Source organism: Bombina bombina, chromosome 1 (assembly GCF_027579735.1).
Source record: "Bombina bombina isolate aBomBom1 chromosome 1, aBomBom1.pri, whole genome shotgun sequence".
NCBI classification, from domain to species: Eukaryota; Metazoa; Chordata; class Amphibia; order Anura; family Bombinatoridae; genus Bombina; species Bombina bombina.
In genome coordinates, this window is record NC_069499.1 from 1406545164 (window position 1) to 1406572980 (window position 27817).

Consider the following 27817-nt stretch of genomic DNA (forward strand, 5'->3'; position numbering starts at 1 on the left):
GTGTTTTTTTGTCTCACACAGCACAATATTGAAGCAGTACTGATACAATTCAGCTAGCTGGACGGCTGCTAACAGTTCAGAAGGCATTTGTGGCACTTCTCAATTGCTGGAAATTTTGTAAGTAGTTTTTATTTAGGGGCATGGCCTACTGAATTTAAAACGATACACACCATTTGGCGCCTCTTCTCTTTTCTCTTTTTGAACAGTACCTGTGATTGCCAACACCTATCTGGAATGAGTCTGCTGCCTGGAGATTTTAAAATACCTCTGAGAGTGTGGACTATCTAACGCTTTGCTGATAGAGAGATAGTCAATTTATTGTAGTAAATTTCATTACAATATTATCTTTTGAGTCTAACAATTTATATTTATATATGTAGGTTGTTATTTTGCTTGTTACATCATACATTGCATGGTTATTATCAAAACTATTAGTGACAAGTTTTACATTCATTACTATATTGTAGCACATAGCACATTAACACTGGCAATCTAATAACAGCCAGCACATGAGGGCGCCTCTAATTTCACTTTAACAGTTCTGAATTATTTGTTGGTCTCGCAATACAAGAGCGCTCCCGTTTCGCGCATGACTATTTCTATGCTTATTGAATTGCCAAGTAGCCATTACTGCATGCGCATTACTGAGACTGATCGCCACTATGGGCATGCGCAGTTCGACGGATCATTATGAATGCGCTTTGGACACACATATAGAGCGTCACTAACTCAAAGATAAGGAAGTAGCTGTTAGGAAGAGTTAGGATCGTAAGGGTAGGCAAATATAAAGACTTTTTATTATATAAATATAAAACGCATTGGGGGAAAAAAGTTAGCGATTGACTTAGTAAAACTATGACTCATTTATTAGTGTATTCATATAATTAAAACTTTACCTTCACTTTAAAATAAATAAAAACTTACCTGTGAAATAAAAAAACTAAATTTAAACTATAAATTAACCTAACATAACTAGTCTAATAAAATTTAAAAAAACTACCAATTAAAAAATCTAAATTACAAATTTTAAAAAACCTATCACTACGAAAAAAATTAAAATCTAAAATTACAAAAAATAATAAACATTAAATTACGAAAAATAAAAAACAGTAAGCTTACAAAAAATAAACAAAATTATCAAAAATAGAAACAATTACACCTAATCTAATAGCCCTATAAAAATAAAAAAGCCCCCCCAAATAAAAACACCCCTAGCCTACAATAAACTACCAATAGCCCTTAAAGTTAAACAACTCTTTTACCTGTAAAAAAAATACGAACTCTCCCCAACAGTAAAACCCACCACCCAACTAACCCCCCAAAATAAAAACCTAACTCTAAAAAAAAATAAGCTACCCATTGCCCCTAAGGGGCATTTGTATGGGCATTGCCCTTAAAATGGCATTCAGCTCTTTTTCACTGCCCTTAAAAGGGCATTCAGCTCTTTTTCATTGCCCTTAAAATGGCATTCAGCTCTTTTAAAAAAGCCCAAAGCCCTAATCTAAAAATAAAACCCACCCAAAGAAAACGAAAAAAAAAACCTAACCTAAAGTCCGGACATCCATCTTCATCCAGGCGGCGAGAAGTCTTCATCCAGGCGGCAATATCTTTATCCATCCCGTGGGCGTCTATCTTCATCCCGGCGGCGCGGGGCGGAGCCATCCTGAAAGCTGAAGACATCCTGCATGGAGCGTCCTTTTCATACGGTCACCACTGTACACTGAAGTTGAATGCAAGGTAGCTATTTTGAAATGGCGTACCTTGCATTCCTATTGGCTGATTTGATTCTTCAAATTCAAATCAGCCAATAGGATAAGAGCTACTGAAATCCTATTAGCTGTTCAAATCAGCCAATAGGATGAGAGCTACTGAAATCCTATTGGCTGTTCAAATCAGCCAAAAGGATTTCAGTAGCTCTCATCCTATTGGCTGTTTTGAACAGCCAATAGGATTTCAGAAGCTCTCATCCTATTGGCTGATTTGAATTTGAAGAATCAAATCAGCCAATAGGAATGCAAGGTACGCCATTTTGAAACGGCTACCTTGCATTTAACTTCAGTGTACGGCAATGACCATATGAAGATGGCTCTGCTCCGTGCCGTCGGGATGAAGATAGAAGATGCCCCCGGGATGGATGAAGATATCACCGCCTGGATGAAGACTTCTCGCCGCCTGGATGGAGTTGGATGTCCAGACTTCAGGAACCATGAGTAGATATTCTAGGGTTAGAGTTAGGTTGTTTTTTTTCTTTTTTTTGGGTGTTTTTTTTTTTAGATTAGGGCTTTGGGCTTTTTTTAAAAGAGCTGAATGTCCTTTTAAGGGCAATGAAAAAGTGCTGAATGCCCTTTTAAGGACAATGCCCATACAAATGCCCCTTTAGGGTCAATAAATAGCTTAGGTTTATTTTAGACTTAGGTTTTTTATTTTGGGGGGTTGGCTGGGTGGTGGGTTTTACTTTTGGGGGGACTTTGTATTTTTTTACAGGTAAAAGAGCTGTTTAAATTAGGGCAATGCCCTACAAAAGGCCCTTTAAAGGGCTATTGGTAGTTTATTGTAGGCTAGAGGGTGTTTTTATTTTGAGGGGGCTTTTTTATTTTTAGAGGGCTATTAGATAAGGTGAAATTGTTTTTATTTTTGATAATTTCGTTTATTATTTTTTGTAAGCTTTAGTGTTTTTTTATTTTTCGGAATTTAGTGTTTATTATTTTTTGTAATTTTGGAAACAAATTTTTTCGTAGTGTTAGGTTTTTTGAAATTTGTAATTTAGATTTTTTAATTGGTAGTATTTTTAATTTTATTAGAATAGTAATGTTAGGTTAATTTATAGTTAAATGTTAGGTTTATTTTTATTTCCCAAGTAAGTTTTTATTTATTTTAAGATAGTTATATTGTAATTTAAAGTTAGGGGGTGTTAGGTTTAGGGGTTAATAGTTTAATTTAGTGTTTTGCGATGTGGGGGGCCTGCGGTTTAGGGGTTAATAAGTTTATAATAGTGGCGGCGATGTGGGAGGCCAGAGGTTTAGGGGTTAATAACTTTATTTAATAGTCGCGATGTGGGTGGGTGGAAGATTAGGGGTTAATAAATTTAATATAGGGGTTAATAAGTAGTTTATGGGTGTTAGTGTACTTTGTAACACTTTAGTTATGAGTTTTGTGAAACATAACTACTGCTCTCAGATGGCAGTATGGATCGTGTCGGTATAGGCTGTAACGCAAGCTTTTTAGCCTCAACGCACAACCTGTAATACCGGCACTATGAAAATCCTACACAAAAACGTCATTTTTTTTTAGTACGGAATGGACGTTGCGTTACAGGCTAAAATGCTTGCGGTATAGCTATACCGAACGACTCGTAATATGCGTTACTTGTCATTTTGTTCATGGTTAAAAGCCGTAACGCAAAACTCGTAATCTACCTGATTGTTAGGAACATTGTTGCAATCACTGCTGCCATTTAGTACGAATTTAATATTTTATTTTTTTTAGGTCTCTTGAGACATAATATTTAGATTTGTCTCTGTTTAACTAATGTGTGTAGTGTGATGATATAGAAATAAGGAAATCATCAATATACACATACAGTATTTTATTTATTTTTTTAACATAATCTCACTGAGAACTTTTATCTCATCGAGGTCCTAAGTGATAATTTTTAAACATTTTAAGATAAATTTGCTACACCTGAATAAGATTTGATGGTTGTGAAAACTTTGCTCCTCAGCTATCAAACAATTTTAGTCAACTTATAAAATATATTACCTATTACCACTGACTTCATTTACTGCAGGAGCACTTTATACATATTATACTTTTCCAATAATTAAACTATTAATAGAAAAAAAACTTTAATTAAAAATGTATATCTATTCTAAACAATTCACTTAAAGGGACAGTCTACCCCAGAATTTTTATTGTTTAAAAAGATAGTTAATCCCTTTATTACTCATACCCCCGTTTTGCATAACCAGCACTGTTATATTAATATATGTTTTACATCTTTGATTAGCTTGTATCTAAGCCTCTGCAGACTGCCCCCTTATCTCAGTGCTTTTGACAGACATGCAGTTTAGCCAATCAGTGCAGACTCCTAAATAACTCCACGGGAGTGAGCACAATGTTATCAATATGACACACATGAACTAGTACTGTCTAACTGTGAAAAACTTTCAAAATGCTCTGAGCTAGGAGGCGGTTTTCAACGGTTTAGAAATCAGTTTGAGCCTACCTAGGTTTAGCTTTTCAAAAATACCACCAAGGGAACAAAGCAAATTTAATGATAAAAGTTAATTGGAAAGTTGTTTACAATTGCATGCCCTATCTGAATCATGAAAGTTTAATTTTGACTAGACTGTCCCTTTAAGCATTCTTTCAATACCAACTATATGTAAGGGACCTAAAAGTGGTACTTTTAAGGGACATAAACATTGCGGGCGACATAACATATACGGCGCAGGTGTCAGTGCAACTGCTGAAACCCGCGTCGCCCGTAATTTCCCTTCGCACATCGGGGAATCACATATACGGTGCCGGCAGTTCATAAAGTGCCGTAAGTCGGATAAACTAGTGATGTCCAGAAATATGCGTAAATACACATTTCTGGAGTCGCCAGTGACTTACGGCATGTTAGAAACTAACGGTGCCTAAGAAAATAAAAAAAATGTTTAATATCCCGTAAAAGTCTAACCCGCCTCTCAAAAAGAAACCCGACGCGTAAAAACGCATATATCCACAATCCCCCCACATCGCAACTAATAATAAAAGTATTAACCCCTAAACAGACAACCCCCCACAACGCAATATGTCTAATTAAACTATTAACCCCTAATTCGCCATTCACCTACAACGCAATCTACATAATAAAAGTATGAACCCCTAATCCGCCATTCACCCACATCGCAATTAACCTAATTAAACTATTAACCCCTAATCCGCTATTAACACACATCGTAATTAACCTAATAAATGTATTAACCCCTAAACCGCCATTAACCCACATCACAATTAAACTAATAAATCTATTAACCACTAAACCGCCATTAACCCACATCACAATTAACCAAATTAATCTATCAACCCCTAAACCGCTAAACCCCCACAACGCTAAACCCCTAATCCACTATTAACACACATCGCAATTAACCTAATAAATTTATTAACCCCTAAGCCGCCATTAACCCACAATTAACCTAATAAATCTATTAACCACTAAACCGCCATAGAGGATCCTCTATTTACGATCACCGCCGTACACTGAATAGTGAATGCAAGTTACGCATTTTAATATGGCGTCACTTGCATTCCTATTGGCTGATTTGAGGACCTTCTCCGCCAGACTTCAGGAACGGTGAGTACATATTTGGGTCTTAGAGTTAGGATTTTTTAAATTTTTTAGATTAGGGATTTTGGGCACTTGTAAAAGAGCTGAATGCCCTTTTAAGGGCAGTTCCCATACAAATGCCCCTTTAGGGGCAATGTGTAGTTTAGGATTTTTTAGTGTTTTTTTAGTGTTTTTTATTTTGGGGGGTTTGGTGTGTGGGGAGTTTTACTGTTAAAGGGGGGGCTTAGTATTTTCTTTTAATGCAAAAGAGCCGTTTAACTTAGGGCATGGTAATTTAGTATTAGATAAGGGGGTGTTTTTATTTTGGGGGGCTTTTTTATTTCCATAGGGATTAGGTTTAATTTTTGATCAGTTGGTTAATTATTTTCTGTAATGTTAGACTTTTTTATTTTTTGCAATTTTAGATTATTTTAATTTAATCTTAGGTTGTTGTTTGTTTTTTTGAAGTACTGTTAGGATTTTCTATTTTAATTGTAATTTAGTATTTTATTATTTTATGTAATTTGGGGTTAATTTAGGGGGTGTTAGGTTAATTGCGTTGTGGGGGTTTAGGGGTTAATAGATTAATTAGGTTAATTGCAATGTGGGTTAATGGCGGTTTAGGGGTTAATAGATTTATTAGGTTAATTGCGATGTGGGTGAATGGCAGATTAGGGGTTAATACATTTATTAGGTGAAATATACGCGCCACATTGTCTTTTTATTATGTATGTACTATGTAATTCTACTATATTTATTGGTCCTTTAAATTTTAAGTTTAATGTAGGCTTGAGATAATAAAGGAAGAGGCCATATTAGTGATAGCGTGAAAGGCACTGCTGGATGCTTGTTGCTATGAGGAAGAGTGAGACTGGGCATCTGTGCCTCTATCTACAATAGGACACTGAGCCGTTGGAAGTTTGCTCATATTCTTTCATCATTTTCCATCTTGCCTCTCCTCTATCTGGCTTACACATTAGTATCTCCCCTCATACAATCTTTTCTTTCCCTCTTACTGTTCTATCCTTCCTTGCCAGTAGAGTTTTCTTTTCTTTCTCTTGTACTGTTCTATCTGTTCCTGCCAGAAGAGTTTTCTTTTTTTTCTCTTGTACTGTTCTATCTTTCCTTGCCAGTAGAGTTTTCTTTTCTTTCTCTCTTACTGTTCTATCTGTTCCTGCCAGGAGAGTTTTGGAAACTAGACTAGGACAGCAAACTGAGGATATCTGACCTTGATTCGAGTCTTCCTCAATGGTATACAGGTGATATAATGCCCACATGAAAATATAGTATACAGCTGTACACGTTTCAGATAGGGTTAAAAGGAATAGTTTAGGGGTTAGTAAAATCTAGAAGTAGCAAATGCAACTGGCACATAAACCATCTCATTTGTTTTTGTATTGCTGTATTAAGCTTAAATAACATAGTTATATTTTTATAAAGGAAATAGACATACCTAACAGATCCTTTTTAGAAAGGTGTTCACACAGCAGACGAGTCTCATTGAGAATTTGAAGTATGTGACCTGAATTAAAGTTTTGGCTTTGCAACATGTAATTAGCTGCATCATTAAAAGCCCGAGCTGCCATATCCAACCACTGGACTTCCATATATAGTTCCCCAGCCTCCTGAAAGCACCGAGCTGCCCGTTCACTGTCCTTCATGCCCAAGTAACAGTGTGCCATCTTCATGTGTGTGTCTGCCACATTCCCAGGCTGAGATGGCTTGTAGAGAGTAGCAGCTTTCCTAAAATGTTCTATGGCTTTGGGAAAGTCCCACATCCCTTCATAGGCCATGCCTAGATTGAAATGAAGATCTCCTATGTGTTTTCCTTGTTCTTCATTGTCTTTCGGCTGTGACTTTAACAAGAATTCTAATCCTTTCTCAGGCTTTCCTGTTTCCACATATGCAGCTCCAAGATTAAAAGCGCAGGCTCTTTGTACTGTCTTTATTTTGGTACCCAGTGAAAGCAGAAAAGCCTTCTTGAAGGAGGCCAATGCATTTTGAAAGTCACCAGATACAAGAGCCTTGTGTCCCACTTTGGTAAGTTTTTCAATCTCAGTCTGTAATTGATCAGAATTGCCCTCTTGGCTGTTAGTCTCGCCACAAGTATCTACTGCATCTTTCATTTTTTTTTTCTTTTTCTTGACTGTACGAGTATCAGGAGGTCCTGTGTCCTCAGTCTTTGGATCCTCATTTGACAAATCTTCTGAAGCCATCTCCAAATTCCCAGTCTTAAAAGCTGTAAAATAAAATCACAACATAGTAGAGAGAATTAAATTGGAACCAGAACACAGCATCATAGCATAAAACAATTCCTTTAATAGTTTATCTGGCCAGTGAACAGAAACAAAAAAGAATCATTTTGTCTGTAGGAAAAAAAATTGAGAGAGGGAAACACAAAGACAGAAAATGGGTAGAGACATAGGGGTCTATTTAACAAAGGTCTGTCGGACCTGATCGGACAGTGCGGATCAGGTCCGACAGACCTCGCTGAATGCGGAGAGCAATACGCTCTCCGTATTCAGCATTGCACCAGCAGCTCTTGTGAGCTGCTGGTGCAACGCCGCCCCCTGCAGATTCGCGGCCAGCAGGGGGGTGTCAATTAACTAGATCGGGTTGAATTGCGGAGATGTCTGTCCGCTCCTCAGAGCAGGTGGACAGGTTATGGAGCAGCGGTCTTTAGACCGCTACTTCATAACTGTTGTTTCTGGCGAGCCTGCAGTCTCGCCAGAAACACAGGCCCTCAAGCTCCATCCGGAGCTTGATAAATGGGCCCCATGGGGGTAAATTTAACATGTGCCGGGCGGACATGATATGCTGTCGGCATTTAAGATTGCACAAGCATTTCTAATGAAATGCTTGTGCAATGCGGCCCCCTGCTCACCGTTGGCCAATCGGTCATATCAGTCATCCCTATCGTATAAGATTAGGATGATTTCAGTCCACCACCTGAAAGGTGGTGGAGAAGTTAAGGAGCAGTGGTCTTACGCCAGTTGCTTAACTTCTGTTTCTGGCGAGCCCAAAACGATGGGCTTAGAAAGCAGCGTCAGCTGCTTGTTAAATCTACCCCTTCAAGTAAAGGGAGATGAAACACATTTTTTTTTCTTTTTTGATTTAGATAGAGCATGCAATCTTAAAAACAAACTTTCTAACTTACTTCTATTATCAAATCTTCTTAAAGTGAAGGTAAAGTTGCCTAGGTGTCGATCTAGAATAACTTTCTTTGTCCCAAATCAATATGAGTTTAATTCATATTTAAGTGTAAATAAAGTTATAGCCGTAATTAATACATTTTTGAAGGTCCGCAAATTCAACTCGTTATAAAAAAATTCTGTGTTGATCACGTTTTCCGAGGATCCAATTAAAAATCTGGCCGTTAGGCAGCTGCACTATAACGTCATCAACGTCTTGTTTATCTGCACATGCGCTATTCTTTTTTACTTGATCGTGGAATCCATGCACGCTCCCTTTCGCGCATGCGTATTAGTTTCTTATAGGAATACCCCTAATAAGCCATTGTCTAACGGACGGCTCTTATACTGACAAGCACATTAGAGAGTGAAATTGCTGATTTGCGCATGCGCATTTTAACAGAGAATCGTGAATGTGCTTTTGAGATACTTATAGAGCGGGTGGGACCGCTCTATATGTCACAGCACAGAACACCAGGAAAGGAAAGGTTGGGAAGAGTTATCATTGAAATGATAGGGAAATATATATATATATATACAGGGAGTGCAGAATTATTAGGCAAGTTGTATTTTTGAGGATTAATTTTATTATTGAACAACAACCATGTTCTCAATGAACCCAAAAAACTAATTAATATCAAAGCTGAATAGTTTTGGAAGTAGTTTTTAGTTATAGCTATTTTAGGGGGATATCTGTGTGTGCAGGTGACTATTACTGTGCATAATTATTAGGCAACTTAACAAAAAACAAATATATACCCATTTCAATTATTTATTTTTACCAGTGAAACCAATATAACATCTCAACATTCACAAATATACATTTCTGACATTCAAAAACAAAACAAAAACAAATCAGTGACCAATATAGCCACCTTTCTTTGCAAGGACACTCAAAAGCCTGCCATCCATGGATTCTGTCAGTGTTTTGATCTGTTCACCATCAACATTGCGTGCAGCAGCAACCACAGCCTCCCAGACACTGTTCAGAGAGGTGTACTGTTTTCCCTCCTTGTAAATCTCACATTTGATGATGGACCACAGGTTCTCAATGGGGTTCAGATCAGGTGAACAAGGAGGCCATGTCATTAGATTTTCTTCTTTTATACCCTTTCTTGCCAGCCACGCTGTGGAGTACTTGGATGCGTGTGATGGAGCATTGTCCTGCATGAAAATCATGTTTTTCTTGAAGGATGCAGACTTCTTCCTGTACCACTGCTTGAAGAAGGTGTCTTCCAGAAACTGGCAGTAGGACTGGGAGTTGAGCTTGACTCCATCCTCAACCCGAAAAGGCCCCACAAGCTCATCTTTGATGATACCAGCCCAAACCAGTACTCCACCTCCACCTTGCTGGCATCTGAGTCGGACTGGAGCTCTCTGCCCTTTACCAATCCAGCCACGGGCCCATCCATCTGGCCCATCAAGACTCACTCTCATTTCATCAGTCCATAAAACCTTAGAAAAATCAGTCTTGAGATATTTCTTGGCCCAGTCTTGACGTTTCAGCTTGTGTGTCTTGTTCAGTGGTGGTCGTCTTTCAGCCTTTCTTACCTTGGCCATGTCTCTGAGTATTGCACACCTTGTGCTTTTGGGCACTCCAGTGATGTTGCAGCTCTGAAATATGGCCAAACTGGTGGCAAGTGGCATCTTGGCAGCTGCACGCTTGACTTTTCTCAGTTCATGGGCAGTTATTTTGCGCCTTGGTTTTTCCACACGCTTCTTGCGACCCTGTTGACTATTTTGAATGAAACGCTTGATTGTTCGATGATCACACTTCAGAAGCTTTGCAATTTTAAGAGTGCTGCATCCCTCTGCAAGATATCTCACTATTTTTGACTTTTCTGAGCCTGTCAAGTCCTTCTTTTGACCCATTTTGCCAAAGGAAAGGAAGTTGCCTAATAATTATGCACACCTGATATAGGGTGTTGATGTCATTAGACCACACCCCTTCTCATTACAGAGATGCACATCACCTAATATGCTTAATTGGTAGTAGGCTTTCGAGCCTATACAGCTTGGAGTAAGACAACATGCATAAAGAGGATGATGTGATCAAAATACTCATTTGCCTAATAATTCTGCACTCCCTGTATATATATATATATATATATATATATATATATATATATATATATATATAAATATATATATAACAGCAATTTAAAATATGGGGAGGCGAAAAGTGAGTTTAAAATCTTCCACTAAATCCAAAATGTAGAGAAAATAACTCATTGTGTAAACCATTTACAAATCTAAACAAGTCAGAAGACTTGCTTATACCCCAGAAACTCTCTGATTACACTGTTTCCAATGCAGCAAAGGACTCTGGCGGAAGATATGCAAATGAGGTTCACAATGACTCACTTTTTTACTTCTAGCCTGCTTTTTAAGACAGACTTCCCTTTACGCCATAGCATCGCTGCATTACACAGCTTCTAAGCTTAGCTAGGGTTAGTACAGTGATTCAGACCAATCCCAGGACAGCTGTTTCCTGGTTATTGCCACTCATCAGCTGGGAGTAGGTTGAATCACTGCTTGGTAAAATTGTTTTCTGGGGGAAATACAATAGCAATTTAAAATATGGGGAGGCGAAAAGTGAGTTTAAAATCCTCCTGGCGTAAAGGGAAGTCTATCTTAAAAAGCAGGCTAGAAGTAAAAAAGTGAGTCATTGTGAACCTCATTTGCATATCTTCCCCGCAGTCCTTTGCTGCATTGGAAACAGTGTAATCAGAGAGTTTCTGGGGTATAAGCAAGTTTTCTGACTTGTTTAGATTTGTAAATGGTTTACACAATGAGTTATTTTCTCTACATTTTGGATTTAGTGGAGGATTTTAAACTCACTTACTTACTAATGCATTGATGTGTTCACAATGACCAAACTTTACCTTCACTTTAATTTTCTTGGTATCCTTTTTTGAAGGAACAGAAATGCACTACTAGGAGCTAGCTGAACACATTTGGTGAGTCAATGACAAGAGGATTATATGTGCAGCCAACAATCAGCAGCTTGCTCGTGTCAGGACAATTGTCAGGGAAAATTCACCTTTGTGATATTGCATATTAAATAACAAGTGTCTTTGCTATATCATATAGGGATAAAATTGATCATGTGTATTTACTTATATATAATTATGTACAAATATATATTATTAATCAGTATTAATATGTAGCTATTAACTAGTGTTGCTTGACAGTATATCATTGTTTACGGTGAAGTTTTTGTACAAAATAATTCATATTTAGTTATTGTGATATTCAAGGTCCCCAACATAGCTGCATGATTCCTATAATTACATTATTGTTATAAATATACACAAATATTCCCATGTTATTCATACATGGTTCCAGTAAGTCTCTTAATCTATAAACATTAGTTGGGTTCAACCTTGGTTTACGGTCAAATAGAGATACTGACTTGTTTTTCAGAATATATTTACAAAATACATATTTGTCTATTATAGCTTAGTGACGAGTGCCATCTTCCGAGGGAATATTCTGACTGCTAAATCTTAGCTCATTAACAAAAATGTTAATTAATCTGTAATTAGTGTTAGCCAATCATTTATGTGAACCTAACCTTATAAGTTGGGGTGGAGTTAAAAGTTTTCCATAAAATACACACTCACCCACAAAAGGGTGCACAATGGGACACAAGCAGATGACACAAGAGGGGCACACAGGTCATGCACAATGACTACACCCTGTACAGAGGAGATGGGAGGCTAAGATGACCAGAAAGATAAGTCAGGATAATGGCGATAGAAGGTCCAGGGTTAACCTAAAAGGGACTTTCTACATTGAACCCTAGTGAAGGATCCAATCAGCCAATAGAATGCGAGCTCAGCCAATAGGATTTTTCCTACCTTAATTCCGATTGGCTGATAGAATCCTATCAGCCAATCGGAATTGAAGGGACACCATCTTGGATGACGTCATTTAAAGGAACCTTCATTCTTCAGTTGGACTTCGTTTGAAGAGGATGCTCCGTGTCGGCTGGATTGAAGATGGACCCGCTCCGCTCCGGATGGATGAAGATAGAAGATGCCGCTTCTGCCGCTCTGGAGGACCTCTTCTGGCCGGAACGGATGAAGACTTCGGCCCCTCTGGAGGACCTCTTCTGGCCGGATCGGATGAAGACTTCTGCCCCTCTGGAGGTCCACTTGTGCCCGGCTGGGTGAAGACGTCTCAAGGTAGGGTGATCTTCAAGGGGTTAGTGTTAGGTTTTTTTTAGGGGGCATTGGGTGGGTTTTAGAGTAGGGTTGGGTGTGTGGGTGGTGGGTTTTAATGTTGGGGGGGGTATTGTATTTTTTTTACAGGTAAAAGAGCTGATTACTTTGGGGCAATGCCTTGCAAAAGGCCCTTTTAAGGGCTATTTGTAATTTAGTATAGGGTAGGGAATTTTTTTATTTTGGGGGGCTTTTTTATTTTATTAGGGGGATTAGATTAGGTGTAATTAGTTTAAAAAAAATTATTTTTTTATTTTCTGTCATTTAGTGTTTGTTGTTTTTTGTACTTTAGTTTATTTAATTTAATTGTAATTAATTGTAGTTAGTTTATGTAATTAATTTAATGATAGTGTAGTGTTAGGTGTAATTGTAACTTAGGTTAGGATTTATTTTACAGGTACTTTTGTATTTATTTTAGCTAGGTAGCTATTAAATAGTTAATAACTATTTAATAAATATTCTACCTAGTTAAAATAAATACAAACTTGCCTGTAAAATAAAAATAAACCCTAAGATAGCTACAGGGCCGCCATCAGGGGGTGACAGGGGTGACTCCTGTCAGGGGCCCAATGGACCAGGGGGGCCCCATGAGGCAAGAACAACTAAAAAAAAAATTTTTTTTTTTTTTTTTAAATTTTGGCAGCCACCAGTGGGAACTACAGCAGAGTGCTAATTGAGCATGGGAAATGTTATTACAAGGAGTAAAGTATTAGCATTTGAGAGGATTTCTGAGTGTGCACTAAACCACTATGCACAGTGTGAGACAGAGGCTCCTAACGCTGGTTTTGGGCTACCGCTGGTATTTGGAGTCAGTCATTAAAGGGTCTAACGCTCACTTTCCAGCCGCGACTTTTCCATACCGCAGATCCCCCTACGCCATTTGCGTATCCTATCTTTTCAATGGGATCTTTCTAACGCTGGTATTTAGAGTCTTGGCTGAAGTGAGCGTTAGAAATCTAACGACAAGACTCCAGCCGCAGAAAAAAAACAGGAGTTAAGAGCTTTTTGGGCTAACGCTGGTTCATAAAGCTCTTAACTACTGTGCTCTACAGTACACTAACACCCATAAACTACCTATGTACCCCTAAACCGAGGTCCCTCCACATCGCCGCCACTATAATAATTTTTTTTAACCCCTAATCTGCCGACCGCACACCGCCGCCACCTACGTTATACTTATGTACCCCTAATCTGCTGCCCCTAACACCGCTGACCCCTATATTATATTTATTAACCCCTAATCTGCCGCCCCCAACGTCGCCACCACCTACCTACAATTATTAACCCCTAATCTGCCGACCGCACAGCGCCGCCACCTACGTTATACTTATGTACCCCTAATCTGCTGCCCCTAACACCGCCGACCCCTATATTATATTTATTAACCCCTAATCTGCCCCCACAACGTCGCCTCCACCTACCTACAATAATTAACCCCTAATCTGACGACCGCACCTCACCGCTACTATAATAAAGTTATTAACCCCTAATCCGCCTCACTCCCGCCTCAATAACCCTATAATAAATATTATTAACCCCTAATCTGCCCTCCCTAACATCGCCGACACCTAACTTCAATTATTAACCCCTAATCTGCCAACCGGACCTCACCACTACTTTAATAAATGTATTAACCCCTAAAGCTAAGTCTAACCCTAACACTAACACCCCCCTAAATTAAATATAATTTAAATGTAACGAAAAAAATTAACTCTTATTATAATAAATTATTCCTATTTAAAGATAAATACTTACCTGTAAAATAAACCCTAATATAGCTACAATATAACGAATAATTATATTGTAGCTATTTTAGGATTTATATTTATTTTACAGGCAACTTTGTAATTATTTTAACCAGGTACAATAGCTATTAAATAGTTAATAACTATTTAATAGCTACCTAGTTAAAATAATTACAAAATTACCTGTAAAATAAATCCTAACCTAAGTTACAATTAAACCTAACACTACACTATCAATAAATTACTTAAATAAAATACCTACAATTATCTACAATTAAACCTAACACTACACTATCAATAAATTAATTAAATACAATACCTACAAATAAATACAATTAAATAAACTAACTAAAGTACAAAAAATAAAAAAGAACTAAGTTACAAAAATAAAAAAATATTTACAGTATAACTTATAACTGACAAGAAAATATCACTTAAATATCTCTATGTAAAAAAGGAAGATATTTTACCTCAAGTTTTCTTCATCTCATAATAGTAAGTGCTCTGTGAACAGTTAAACTGTCCAGCTGCAGGTTGAAAACCAAAACCAAAAAACAAACAATAGTCAATCAGCATGAGCAGTGCTGAGTTCATGCTTTGGTTTTTCTGTGACCTCAAGAGACTTTACTGAAATCTCGCAATATTTAATAGTAAACTTACCTAAACTGAGTAGGGAAATAACATGATTGTGCCTACACATGCCAGATGCACGCTCTCTTGCAAGTCCTGTGACTAGCATCCTGATTGGCTACTTAAAGTCACTTTACATTGGGATGTGGCTACTGAGAAATTTTTTAAGTAAAATATCTTTCTTTTTTACATAGAGATGTTCAGGTGATATTTTCTAGTCAGCTTTCTACAGTTATGCTGCATCACTTTCAAGTGCTTCAACATTTGGGTATCATGTCCCTTTAAAGGGACAGTAAACCTTAAAAATAATGTTATATAATTCTGCACATAGTGCAGAATTATATAACATTATATTAGCGCAAACATTATAAAAATTTACAGACCCGCTCTCTGTGATCTTCTGAGCGGGTCTGTTTTTTTCAAACAGCGCATCGTGCCAGCTGTATAGTCACAGCCCGGCCCGACTGCGCCATAGCACTAAGTGCAGCTCGCTCCTGTTCTGTCAGACAGCAGGAGCGAGCTGCACTTAGTGCTATGGCACGGTCAGGCCGGGCTGTGACTATACAGCTGGCCCGATGCGCTGTTTGAAAAAAACAGACCAGCTCAGAAGATCACAGAGAGCGGGTTTGTAAAACAGCAGTTTTTTTAAAAAATTCAAAGGGGAAATTTTGTTTTATAATGTTTGCGCTAATGTAATGTTATATAATTCTGCACTATGTGCAGAATTATATAACATTATTTTTAAGGTTTACTGTCCCTTTAATGGTGTATGCTTCCAGCTTCCACATGGGAGAGAGCAACTGTGCACACTTGCAAATATCTTTAAATCACCACATCTTAAAAATTGAAAACATAAACAACTTTGAATTCAAGTGCTGTCTCTTCTGAGACCATGATATCAAGGTAAGACTTGCATCTATCATCATTTTTATCAGCAAATTAGTGTGTTTTTAATGACCCTTTAAACACATCATTCCCATGCCCCTTTAAAACACAAGGTTTTGAAAGGTCTCTCTCCTTAAGGTAAGTGCAGGGCTCCAGATTAGCCAGTAACATCTTAAGGGTTAAGGATGCAGGGAGGACGAGTGTTTGTGGGCTGTGTGTTAGGTGTGCAACATTGTTGCAGTCCTAAGGGAGGGATCTTTACTTACAGTTAAAAAGGGGCTTCTGGGAGTTCCAGGCCCTCTTTTCTGTTCCTGGTCATTGCAGATCTTCTCCCACCCTCCCAACCCCGTTATAGCGGCAATTTAGATTACTTAGACAGCACTTAGTTCCCCTGGCCCCGGACTGGGTTAGTGGACACTATAGTCTGTTGGTCAGTCCAGGGCTTTTAGTTTTTGTTAGCTCCCCTTGGAATTTGCTTGGTGTTTGCCTGGCAAGTCCGGGGGTCCAATATGGTCTGAGCGGTGTAACACTCTAAAGGCGGGAGGTAGTGTCCCAGGCGTCGGATAAAAAGCGGGGAGGAGTGACGGCCATTGCAGGGGGAGTGACGTACTCAGGCGCAGGCCTGGGGAAAGCTTCTACTGGGTTGCGGTGGGCCGAACAGCTCGAGTTCATCCTTCTATCGGTGCTGCGTTGTAGCCGGGTTCCGCTTTGTATCAGCTGCCTGGGCCTGCTTCCCGCTTCGTATGAGTTAGTTAGTTAGATAATGTCGCTTAATGTTTGGTTAAGTTAAAAGGTTTGGACATTTACATGTATCCATGTAAATAAGTTATCATTAAAACTTTTGGAAAGCCTTCATATTTTTTGATAAATAAACATACAGGGAGTGCCTCTTGATTAATAAATGATCTAAACGGTCTTGAACTCCCAACTGTTGTGGTGTCTTTATTTATTCATTTAAGTAGATTGTATTAAGTGGGATTTTTACATACGCACAACATTGCTCCTTTTATCCCTTAGGTCTGAAGCAATATTTATTAATTCTACACAATATACAAATAATATATTTACTCGTGATTTTTGTGCTCTAAATTTTGGTCTCTGTTATTCTATTTGCAGTCATGGTGCCTGTCACAGAAGAATGTCCCTGTAGTACAGTCTTCTGATCCTCCAAAAGAACATTCCAAGCCCCAAAAAACAAGAAACTCTCTACTAGATATATCTGTGTACATAGGCTGTAGTATCATCAAATGCCCCAGAAAACTGGAACAGTAAACACCAGGCTCTCCACTCCCTCATCCACAAAGAGTAGTATTGGTATATTTAACCTTTGGACAAGTGTGTAGTAAAACCTCATGATCCAGGATAGAGTACCAGCCCTGAGGGTAGTGCACCTCTGTTCATGTGCAGAATTTTCCAGGGAGGACTAGGGATATAAAATGCTTTAGACAAAATAATTCTAATGGCACGTGCAGCAGGACAGATTTGCTTGTACACATATGTGCTGCACATTATTTTAAAAATGGTGGCTCATTGGTATCAATTATTTTTTTTATTTTTGTTTTCCTTTAAAGTTTTATTGCAAGATCAATTCTGTACAAAGATAGTGATGCGCAGATCACTCAAAACGTAACATCCATAAAAAGAAAAAGCATAATAACCGCATCAAGGTTTACATAAATTCTCATAAAACAACAAGATCTCATATTTTCCTGATATAAACATTAAAAGGATAGTGAAGTCCAAAAAAAACTTTTGAGGATTTAAATAGGGCATGTCATTTTAAACAACTTTTCAATTTACTTTTATCACCAATTTTGCTTGGTATTCTTAGTTGAAAGCTAAACCTAGGAGGTTCATATGCTAATTTCTTAGACCTTGAAGACTGTTTCTAATCTGAAAGCATTTTGACCACTAGAGGGCATTAGTTCATGTGTTTCATATAGAAAACATTGAGCTCATGCACGTGACGTGACCTAGGATTGAGCACTGATTGGCTAAAATGCAAGTCTGTCAAAAGAACTGAAATAAGGGAGGAGTCAGCAGAAGCTTAGATACAAGGTAATTACAGAGGTAAAACGTGTATTATTATAACTGAGTTGGTTATGCAAAACTGGGGAATGGGTAATAAAGGGATTATCTTTCTTTTTAAATAACAAAAATTCTGGTGTTGACTGACAACATTTTTTTTGTTTGTTTTTTTATTTTTTTATTTTGTTATAGATAAACAGATCAAAAACTTATAGGTAACGGATTTTACAGCTAAATCTAGCTGTAGAAAAACAAGTAAAAAAAAAACAACTTTATTCTTATGCTTAAATATAAAGAGAAAAATACTAGGACGGTTATTTGGCTTATTTTGCCCTTCCTCCTCCAAACACTCATGATGCCTCTGCTCCAATTACCTGCCCCGTTCCCACATATCACATTTAGATTTGACTATTCCCAAATGTTTGTTTGGTTTTATTTTATTTTTAAACAAATACAGAAAAAGTATACAAGTCTACAACTTTACCTGTAATTCCAATGAAAAATGACAGTTTGGAGCTAAATGTCATTAATGAGTCTCTCTCTATGAAATGGAAGACACTGGGAGATTTTGACCAGGTTTCATTACTCTATAAATTTCAATAAAAATCCAAATAACCTTCCAATTAACTTAAAGGGACACTGAACCCAAATTTTTTCTTTCGTGATTCAGATAGAGCATGAAATTTTAAGCAACGTTCAAATTTACTCCTATTATCAAATTTTCTTTATTCTCTTGGTATCTTTATTTGAAATGCAAGAATGTAAGATTAGATGCCGGCCCATTTTTGGTGAACAACCTAGGTTGTCCTTGCTGATTGGTGGATAAATTCATCCACCAATCAAAAACTGCTATCCAGAGTTCTCAACCAAGAAAAAGGCTTAGATGCCTTCTTTTTCAAATAAAGATAGCAAGAGAACGAAGAAAATTTGATAATAGGAGTAAATTAGAAAGTTGCTTAAAATTGCATGCTCTATCTGAATCATGAAAGAAAAAATTTGTGTTCAGTGTCCCTTTAACACAAAGTATATTCCAAAATTTTAAATCTTGCAATCCCTTCACTTTTAAATAAGAATCCCTCAAATACTAAAGGGATCAATTTATCTGCTGATATACAAAAAAAAAGGTATATATTTAATTATGAAACACTGTTGATTGACTTTACTTCAGAAACTATCTCCTTGCTTCCCAAAAAATCTATTGAATTGCTAGAGTAAATTATACTTCTTCCAAAAATCTTATATATACTTCAGACAGACCCATACCCCTCCCCAAATTCTACATCCCCAAACTAAAATCAGTTATAAATACGTATCTGGAATACAAGTCTCCCAATGCTTGCTAGTGCAACTCTTTACTTCTTTCCTAAACACAGGGATTTGTGAGTTCCCAGCCTCCAACTGTACAGAGATACAGTACTATTTTTCAGAATATAATTTTGCATTAGTGTTTATATGAAGCACAATAACAATTAGTACAGATTTCCCGGTGGGCTGCAGCAGCTGGGACTGGAAAGTTACAATTTAAAGTGGTGATTAATGGATGCAATTGGGCTTTAGAGTGCATATAACAACAATCTGGAACAAATTATTGGAAGATTATCCCAGTAATCCCATTTGAGAAACATAGGGTGTGCATATTATACTGAGTCAACAGAAAATAGGGCAAATCTCCAAATTTTCCAGGGCTGCTTTTTATTCCCAGTCCAGCCCTGGTACAGAACACAGTGTAACTGTCTGCAGCTTGGGAGTAGCTGTTGATATAGACTAGGCCAAACAAAGGATTAGCCAATTATTTTAGAAATGTATAATAATATACGGTCTGCCACCATTTCCTACATTCCTACTATCCCATCTCCTTTAACCCTATCTCTTATGAACCTGGAATTCCTACAGGACAATATTATACACCAAAAATATTCATAACTTACTACTAATTTATTTACTCACAAACTCTCTAAATTACTTCCCAAATCTGAAATAGAACAACTAGGAGGTGGCTTCTACAGGCCATATTTTGAGATACCATCAATACAATCATTATATATTTAAACACAAAGAGAGATCTAAACTTACAAGAAAAAAATCATACCACCTGTACAGTTCGCTTATACCTAATAAAGGAATATGAAATCCAAATGTTTTCTTTCATGATTCACAAAATGGGCCAGCTCCTAAGCTTACATTCCTGCTTTTTCAAATAAAGATACCAAGAGAACAAATTGCTCAGAAATTGGTTCATTTTATAATATTTTGTGGATATGTCCCAAACTATAGCCATTTTCAGAAGCTATAAGACATGTGAATAAGCTATTTAAGTGTCCCTTACAATTAGACCCAATAACATTTCTGTTGAATATTCCCCCAAAACTGTTCCACACTAGATTCTATGGAGTAGAATTATCAATGTGTACTCTGTCGGCATTTATCATTGCACAAGCATTTCTAGTGAAATGCTTGTGCAATGCTGCCCCCTGCACATTCGCGGCCAATTGGCTGCTAGCAGGGGGTATCAATCAACCCGATCGTATCTGATCAGGCTGATTGCTGTCCGCCGCCTCAGAGGTGGCGGACGAGTTAAGAAGGAGTGGTCTTATGACCGCAGCTTCTTAAATTACATTTTTGGCGACCCAGAAAGTACGGGGTAGATAGCAGCATCCGCTGCTTGGTAAATCTACCCCTATGGAGTCGACTTATCAAGCGATGGCGGACAGGCGCGGACATATGCGCCCCTGTCCCCCGCAGCTCGCCTTTGGCGGGCTGAATTAGGCTGCCGGAATTCAGCATTGTACAAGAAGGCTATTTTGCGCACTTGTGCAACGCCGCCCCCTGCCCGCGCACAGCCAATCACACGCGGGCAGTAGCTGTTAATCTCCCCAGTCGGACGGGACGGGGGAGATTGAAATTCTCCACCTCAGAGGTGTAGAAGAGGTTAGGGAAGCAGCGGTCTGATGACCGCTGCTTGATAAATATGGACTGTAGGTTGTCTTGAGAGAACCTGCAGTCGTAGGGGGGTGAAGGCAGAAAAAGCCTTTAATAAATTGACCCCTATAAGTTGTTAAGTATTAGCAGTTAATACCTCAAATGTGAATAAAGGTAGAAATTTCAGCACTGCAAGCTTATAACCAAATAACCAAGTCCAATTAAATATTTTCCTTGAAAGATATGATTACTTGACCTCTAACACACTAGACTTCTACAGTAGTATGCTTTAGGTCAAAAGGATAATTAATATCTTATGGTTGAAAAAATTTGCATTCAAATCAGGATACGTATTTAAAAAAGGATGCTCAAAAGCTAGATTTATTTTATTAACCAAGAACTTCACATAGGCCTAGTTTCCATTGATGTGGTAAATTGTGATAAAAACATTCAAAGAAGAGATTAGTCCATGACTAACATGTAGATGTATTTTTTAAAGTTTCATTAGTTGTTTAAAAAGTGACAAAATAAGTGTAAAGTTTTAGTGTCTATAAAACACTGGGAGCTGCCATGTTGTAACTTGTGTTACCTTCTCTGCTGTGGCCAATTAGGGACAGTTATACATAGGTCATTAGAGTGTGCAGCCAATGGTTGTGCTGGATTTAACAATGTTCTGCACTTCCATTTCTAGCAGGAACTGAAAAGCTCACAATTTCAGAATGGAATTACAGGCAAAGAGGACAAAATAAATAATGAAAGTATATTGCAGAGTTGTTTTATTATATACAATTTATCATTTTATATTACCATCTCAAAGTGTTTAATGTCCCTTTAAAGTCTTTGGAGATTTTATATCTTACCACCAAACTTTCCAAACTTTACCATCTCAATGGAAACGAGGCCTTACTTTGCCTACAATTGCATTGTTTCCATTGCTGTTGCAAACTGTAAAGACTGGTGGTAACTTAAAACCTCTCCATAGACTTTATTGGAGATTTTTGTTGTTACCCCCTGTTTACACTTTTCAACAGCAATGGAAACCAGGTCAATGTAATTGTTTGTGAAGTCATTATATTATTTTCTGTTTTCTCTTTATGTTCTTTCTCTGTATTTTCCTTTTTGTTGCTTGAATATGTTGGATATACCACAGGCTTACTTCCTGTCTACTTCCTGTCTACCTGTATACTCAAGGAGAAATGTAGTACAGTATATTTAATCAGCTGGGACTTACAATAGCATATGGAGATAAGCATGCTTTACTCTTTGTTCCCTTCTTTTCTTGTTGTAAAATGTCAAAATAAAATAAGTTGAAAAAGATTTTTTTTAAAAGTGTAATTTTTTAATACAATCTAAATGTCAATGCACGCGTACCGAGTATTGTCTCTGTAAAACTGTATACAATCTACATGTCAATGCACATGTACCAAGTATTATATCTGTACAACTGTATACAATCTACATGTCAATGAGCACGTACCAAGTATTATATCTGTACAACTGTATACAATCTACATGTCAATGCACATGTACCAAGTATTATATCTGTACAACTGTATACAATCTACATGTCAATGCACATGTACCAACTATTATATCTGTACAACTGTATACAATCTACATGTCAATGCGCACGTACCAAGTATTATATCTGTACAACTGTATACAATCTACATGTCAATGCTCACGTACCAAGTTTTGTATTTGTACAACTGTATACAATCTACATGTCAATGCAGACGTACCAAGTATTGTATATTTACAACTGTATACAATCTACATGTCAATGCACACGTATCAAGTATTATATCTGTACAACTGTAGACAATCTACATGTCAATACGCAAGGAACCAAGTATTGTATCTGTACAACTGTATACAATCGACATATCAATGCGCACGTACGAAGTATTATATCTGTATAACTGTATACAATCGAAAAGTCATTGCACACGTACCAAGTAATGTATCTGTATAACTATATACAATCTACATGTCAATGCACATGTACCAAGTATTGTATCTTTACAACTGTATACAATCTAATGCGCACGTAGCAAGTATTGTATCTGTTCAACTGCATACAATTGACATGTCAATGCACACATACCAAGTATTGTATCTGTACAACTGTATACAATCGACATGTCAATGCACACGTACCAAGTATTGTATCTGTACAACTGTATACAATTGACATGTCAATGCACACGTACCAAGTATTGTATCTGTACAATTGTATACAATCTACATGTCAATGCACACGTACCAAGTATTGTATCTGTACAACTATATACAATCTTTATGTCAATGCACATGTACCAAGTATTGTATCTGTACAACTGTATACAATCTACATGTCAATGCACACGTACCAAGTATTGTATCTGTACAACTGTATACAATCTACATGTCAATGCACACGTACCAAGTATTGTATCTGTACAACTGTATACAATCTACATGTCAATGCACACGTACCAAGTATTGTATCTGTACAACTGTATACAATCTACATGTCAATGCACACGTACCAAGTATTGTATCTGTACAACTGTATAAAATCTACATGTCAATGCCTATGTACCAAGCATTGTATCTGTGCAACTGTATACAAGCAACATGTCAATGCCTATGTACCAAGTATTGTATCTGTACAACTGTATACAATCTACATGTCAATGCGCACGTACCAAGTATTGTATATTTACAACTGTATACAATCTACATGTCAATGTACACGTACCAATTATTGTTTCTGTACAACTGTAAACAATCTACATGTCATTGCGCACATACCAATTATTGTCTCTGTACAACTGTGTACAATCTACATGTCAATGCGCACGTACCAAGTATTATATCTGTACAACTGTATACAATCTACATGTCAATGCTCACGTACCAAGTTTTGTATTTGTACAACTGTATACAATCTACATGTCAATGCAGACGTACCAAGTATTGTATATTTACAACTGTATACAATCTACTTGTCAATGCGCACGTACCAATTATTGTCTCTGTACAACTATATACAATCTACATGTCTATGCAGACATACCAAGTATTGTATATTTACAACTGTATATAATCTACATGTCAATGTACACGTAGCAAGTATTGTATCTATGCAACTGTATACAATGTACATGTCAATGCACACGTACCAAGTATTGTATCTGCACAACTGTATACAATCTACATGTCAATGCGCACGTACCAATTATTGTCTCTGTACAACTGTATACAATCTACATGTCTATGCAGACATACCAAGTATTGTATATTTACAACTGTATATAATCTACATGTCAATGCGCACGTACCAATTATTGTCTCTATACAACTGTATACAATCTACATGTCAATGCACACGTACCAAGTATTATATCTGTACAACTGTATACAATCTACATGTCAATGCACACGACATGTACCAAGTATTGTATCTGCGCAACTGTATACAATCTACATGTCAATGCACACGACATGTACCAAGTATTGTATCTGCACAACTGTATACAATCTACATGTCAATGCACACGACACGTACCAAGTATTGCATCTGTACAACTGTATACAATCTACATGTCAATGCCCATGAACCAAGTATTGTATCTGTGCAACTGTATACAATCTACATGTCAATGCACACGACATGTACCAAGTATTATATCTGCACAACTGTATACAATCTACATGTCAATGCACACGACATGTACCAAGTATTTTATCTGCACAACTGTATACAATCTACATGTCAATGCACACGACACGTACCAAGTATTGCATCTGTACAACTGTATACAATCTACATGTCAATGCCCATGAACCAAGTATTGTATCTGTGCAACTGTATACAATCTACATGTCAATGCCCATGAACCAAGTATTGTATCTGTACAACTGTATACAATCTACATGTCAATGCCCATGAACCAAGTATTGTATCTGTGCAACTGTATACAATCTACATGTCAATGCCCATGAACCAAGTATTGTATCTGTGCAACTGTATACAATCTACATGTCAATGCCCATGAACCAAGTATTGTATCTGTACAACTGTATACAATCTACATGTCAATGCCCATGAACCAAGTATTGCATCTGTACAACTGTATACAATCTACATGTCAATGCCCATGAACCAAGTATTGCATCTGTACAACTGTATACAATCTACATGTCAATGCCCATGAACCAAGTATTGTATCTGTGCAACTGTATACAATCTACATGTCAATGCCCATGAACCAAGTATTGTATCTGTGCAACTGTATACAATCTACATGTCAATGCCCATGAACCAAGTATTGTATCTGTACAACTGTATACAATCTACATGTCAATGCCCATGTACCAAGTACTGTATCTGTACAACTGTATACAATCTACATGTCAATGCCTATGTACCAAGTATAGTATCTGTACAACTGTATACAATCTACATGTCAATGCACACATACAAAGTATTGTATATTTACAACTGTATACAATCTACATGTCAATGCACATGTACCAAGTATTGTATCTATACAACTGTATACAATGTACCTATCAATCAATATTGTATCTGTATAACTATATACAATCTACATGTCAATGCAAACGTACAAAGTATTGTATCTTTACAACTGTATAAAAACTACATGTCAATGCATACGTACCAAGTATTGGATATGTATAACTGTATACAATCTACATGTCAATGCACACGTACCAAGTATTGCATCTGTACAACTGTATACAAACTATATATCAATGCACACATACCAATTATTGTATCTGTACAACTGTATACAATCTAAATGTCAATGCACACATACCAAGTATTGTATCTGTACAACTGTATACAAACTATATGTCAATGAACACATACCAAGTATTGAATCTGTACAACTGTATAAAAACCACATGTCAATGCATACGTACCAAGTATTGGATATGTATAACTGTATACAATCTACATGTCAATGCACACGTACCAAGTATTGTATCTGTACAACTGTATACAAACTATATGTCAATGCACACATAACAATTATTGTATCTGTACAACAACTGTATACAATCTACATGTCAATGCACACATACCAAGTATTGTATCTGTACAACTGTATACAATCTACATGTCAATGCACACGTACCAAGTATTGTATCTGTACAACTGTATACAAACTATGTGTCAATGAACACATACCAAGTATTGTATCTGTACAACAACTGTATACAATCTAAATGTCAATGTACATGTACCAAGTATTGTATATATATAGAAATGTATACAATCTACATGTCAATGCACACGTATAGTAGTTAGATAATGATTGATTTCTTGAGTATTTGGATTCATGGCCACACATCAGTTGCATTTCAGTGTTTTCTGTGAAGCTTTGGCCAAGCTACAATGAGATCATTATCTCTGTAACTAACTGTTAAAACTGTATCTCACCCAGCAGTCCACTCTTCTTACCATATCAAAAAGAGAATAAAGTAGTCTTTTATTTCTTTCTTTTTAGTGATAGGTGACATTTATAAGTCAAGGGCAATTACCTAGCAGTGCCAGCAAGGAGACATCACTTTAGTGTATGTAAATTTCTCAGGAATGAAGTCAACATAGAGGAGAGGAATACAAACACAAAAATAAGAGCATCTCTCTTATATGAAATATAATGTATATAGGAAAATAAAGACTTTGTGTTAAAGTTATATATATGATGTAGATAATGCAAGACATACCGCTGGCTCTTTAGCTCCCTGGCATTAAGTTCCACTCTCTGTCTGTCTCTGTTACTTGGACGACATCCCTTAAATGGCTTAGAGGTGTTTTCTTTCCAAGCCTGGCTCTTCTTGCTTTGTCAGTGTCTCCTATGGCAACGGAAAGCAACAATACAACAGCAGTGTTTTCCACCCCCAGATACTCATTCACTTAGTACAAATGAGAAATGTCCAACTATTTTAAATTAAGAGCCAAGTTGTTGTATTTTCTTTAACCCCTTAAGGACCACAGCACTTTTCAATTTTCTGACCGTTTGGGACCAGGGCTAATTTTACATTTCTGCTGTGTTTGTGTTTAGCTGTAATTTTCCGCTTACTCATTTACTGCACCCACACATTATATATACTGTTTTTCTCACCATTAAATGGACTTTCTAAAGATACCATCTATCTTATAATTTACTATATATTTTTTTATTTATAAAATATGATAAAAAAAATGGAAAAAAACACACTTTTTCTAACTTTGACCCCCATAATCTGTTACAACCACTAAAAAACACCCATGCCAAATAGTTTCTAAATTTTGTCCTGAGTTTAGAAATACCCAATGTTTACACGTTCTTTGCTTTTTTTGCAAGTTATAAGGCAATAAGTACAAGTAGCACTTTGCAATTTCCAGCCATTTTTTTTTTTTCAAAATTAGCTATAGTTACATTGGGACACTGATATCTGTCAGGAATCCCTGAATAACCCTTTACATGTATATATTTTTTTTTTATTAGACAACCCAAAGTATTGATCTAGGCCTATTTTGGTATATTTTATGCCACCATTTCACCGCCAAATGCGATCAAATAAAAGAAATCGTGGCACAAATGGTTGTAAATGCTTCTCTGGGATCCCCTTTGTTCAGAAATAACAGACATTTATGGCTTTGGCATTACTTTTTGGTAATTAGAAGGCCACTAAATGCTGCTGCGCACCACACTTGTAGTATGCCCAGCAGTGAAGGAGTTAATTAGGTAGCTTGTAGAGAGCTTGTAGGGTTAATTTTAGCTTTAGTGTAGTGTAGTAGACAACCCAAAGTATTGATCTAGGCACATTATGATATATTTTATGCCACCATTTCACCGCCAAATGCGATAAAAAAAA

General features: G+C 37.0%; 1 protein-coding gene across 1 annotated transcript in view; it reads right to left on the reverse strand.

Annotated features, from left to right (window-relative positions):
- Nucleotides 1-26767, reverse strand: part of TTC24 (tetratricopeptide repeat domain 24) — a 137297-nt gene extending 110530 nt beyond the window's left edge. Inside the window, exons 1-2 of the mRNA XM_053719920.1 lie at nt 26684-26767; nt 6771-7556 (exon numbers count right to left, since the gene is read on the reverse strand). Of these exons, the coding sequence (XP_053575895.1) occupies nt 6771-7533 (763 nt within the window). The 5' untranslated portion in view covers nt 7534-7556; nt 26684-26767. The remainder of the gene's footprint in view (nt 1-6770; nt 7557-26683) is intronic.
- Nucleotides 26768-27817: the final 1050 nt, after the last annotated feature.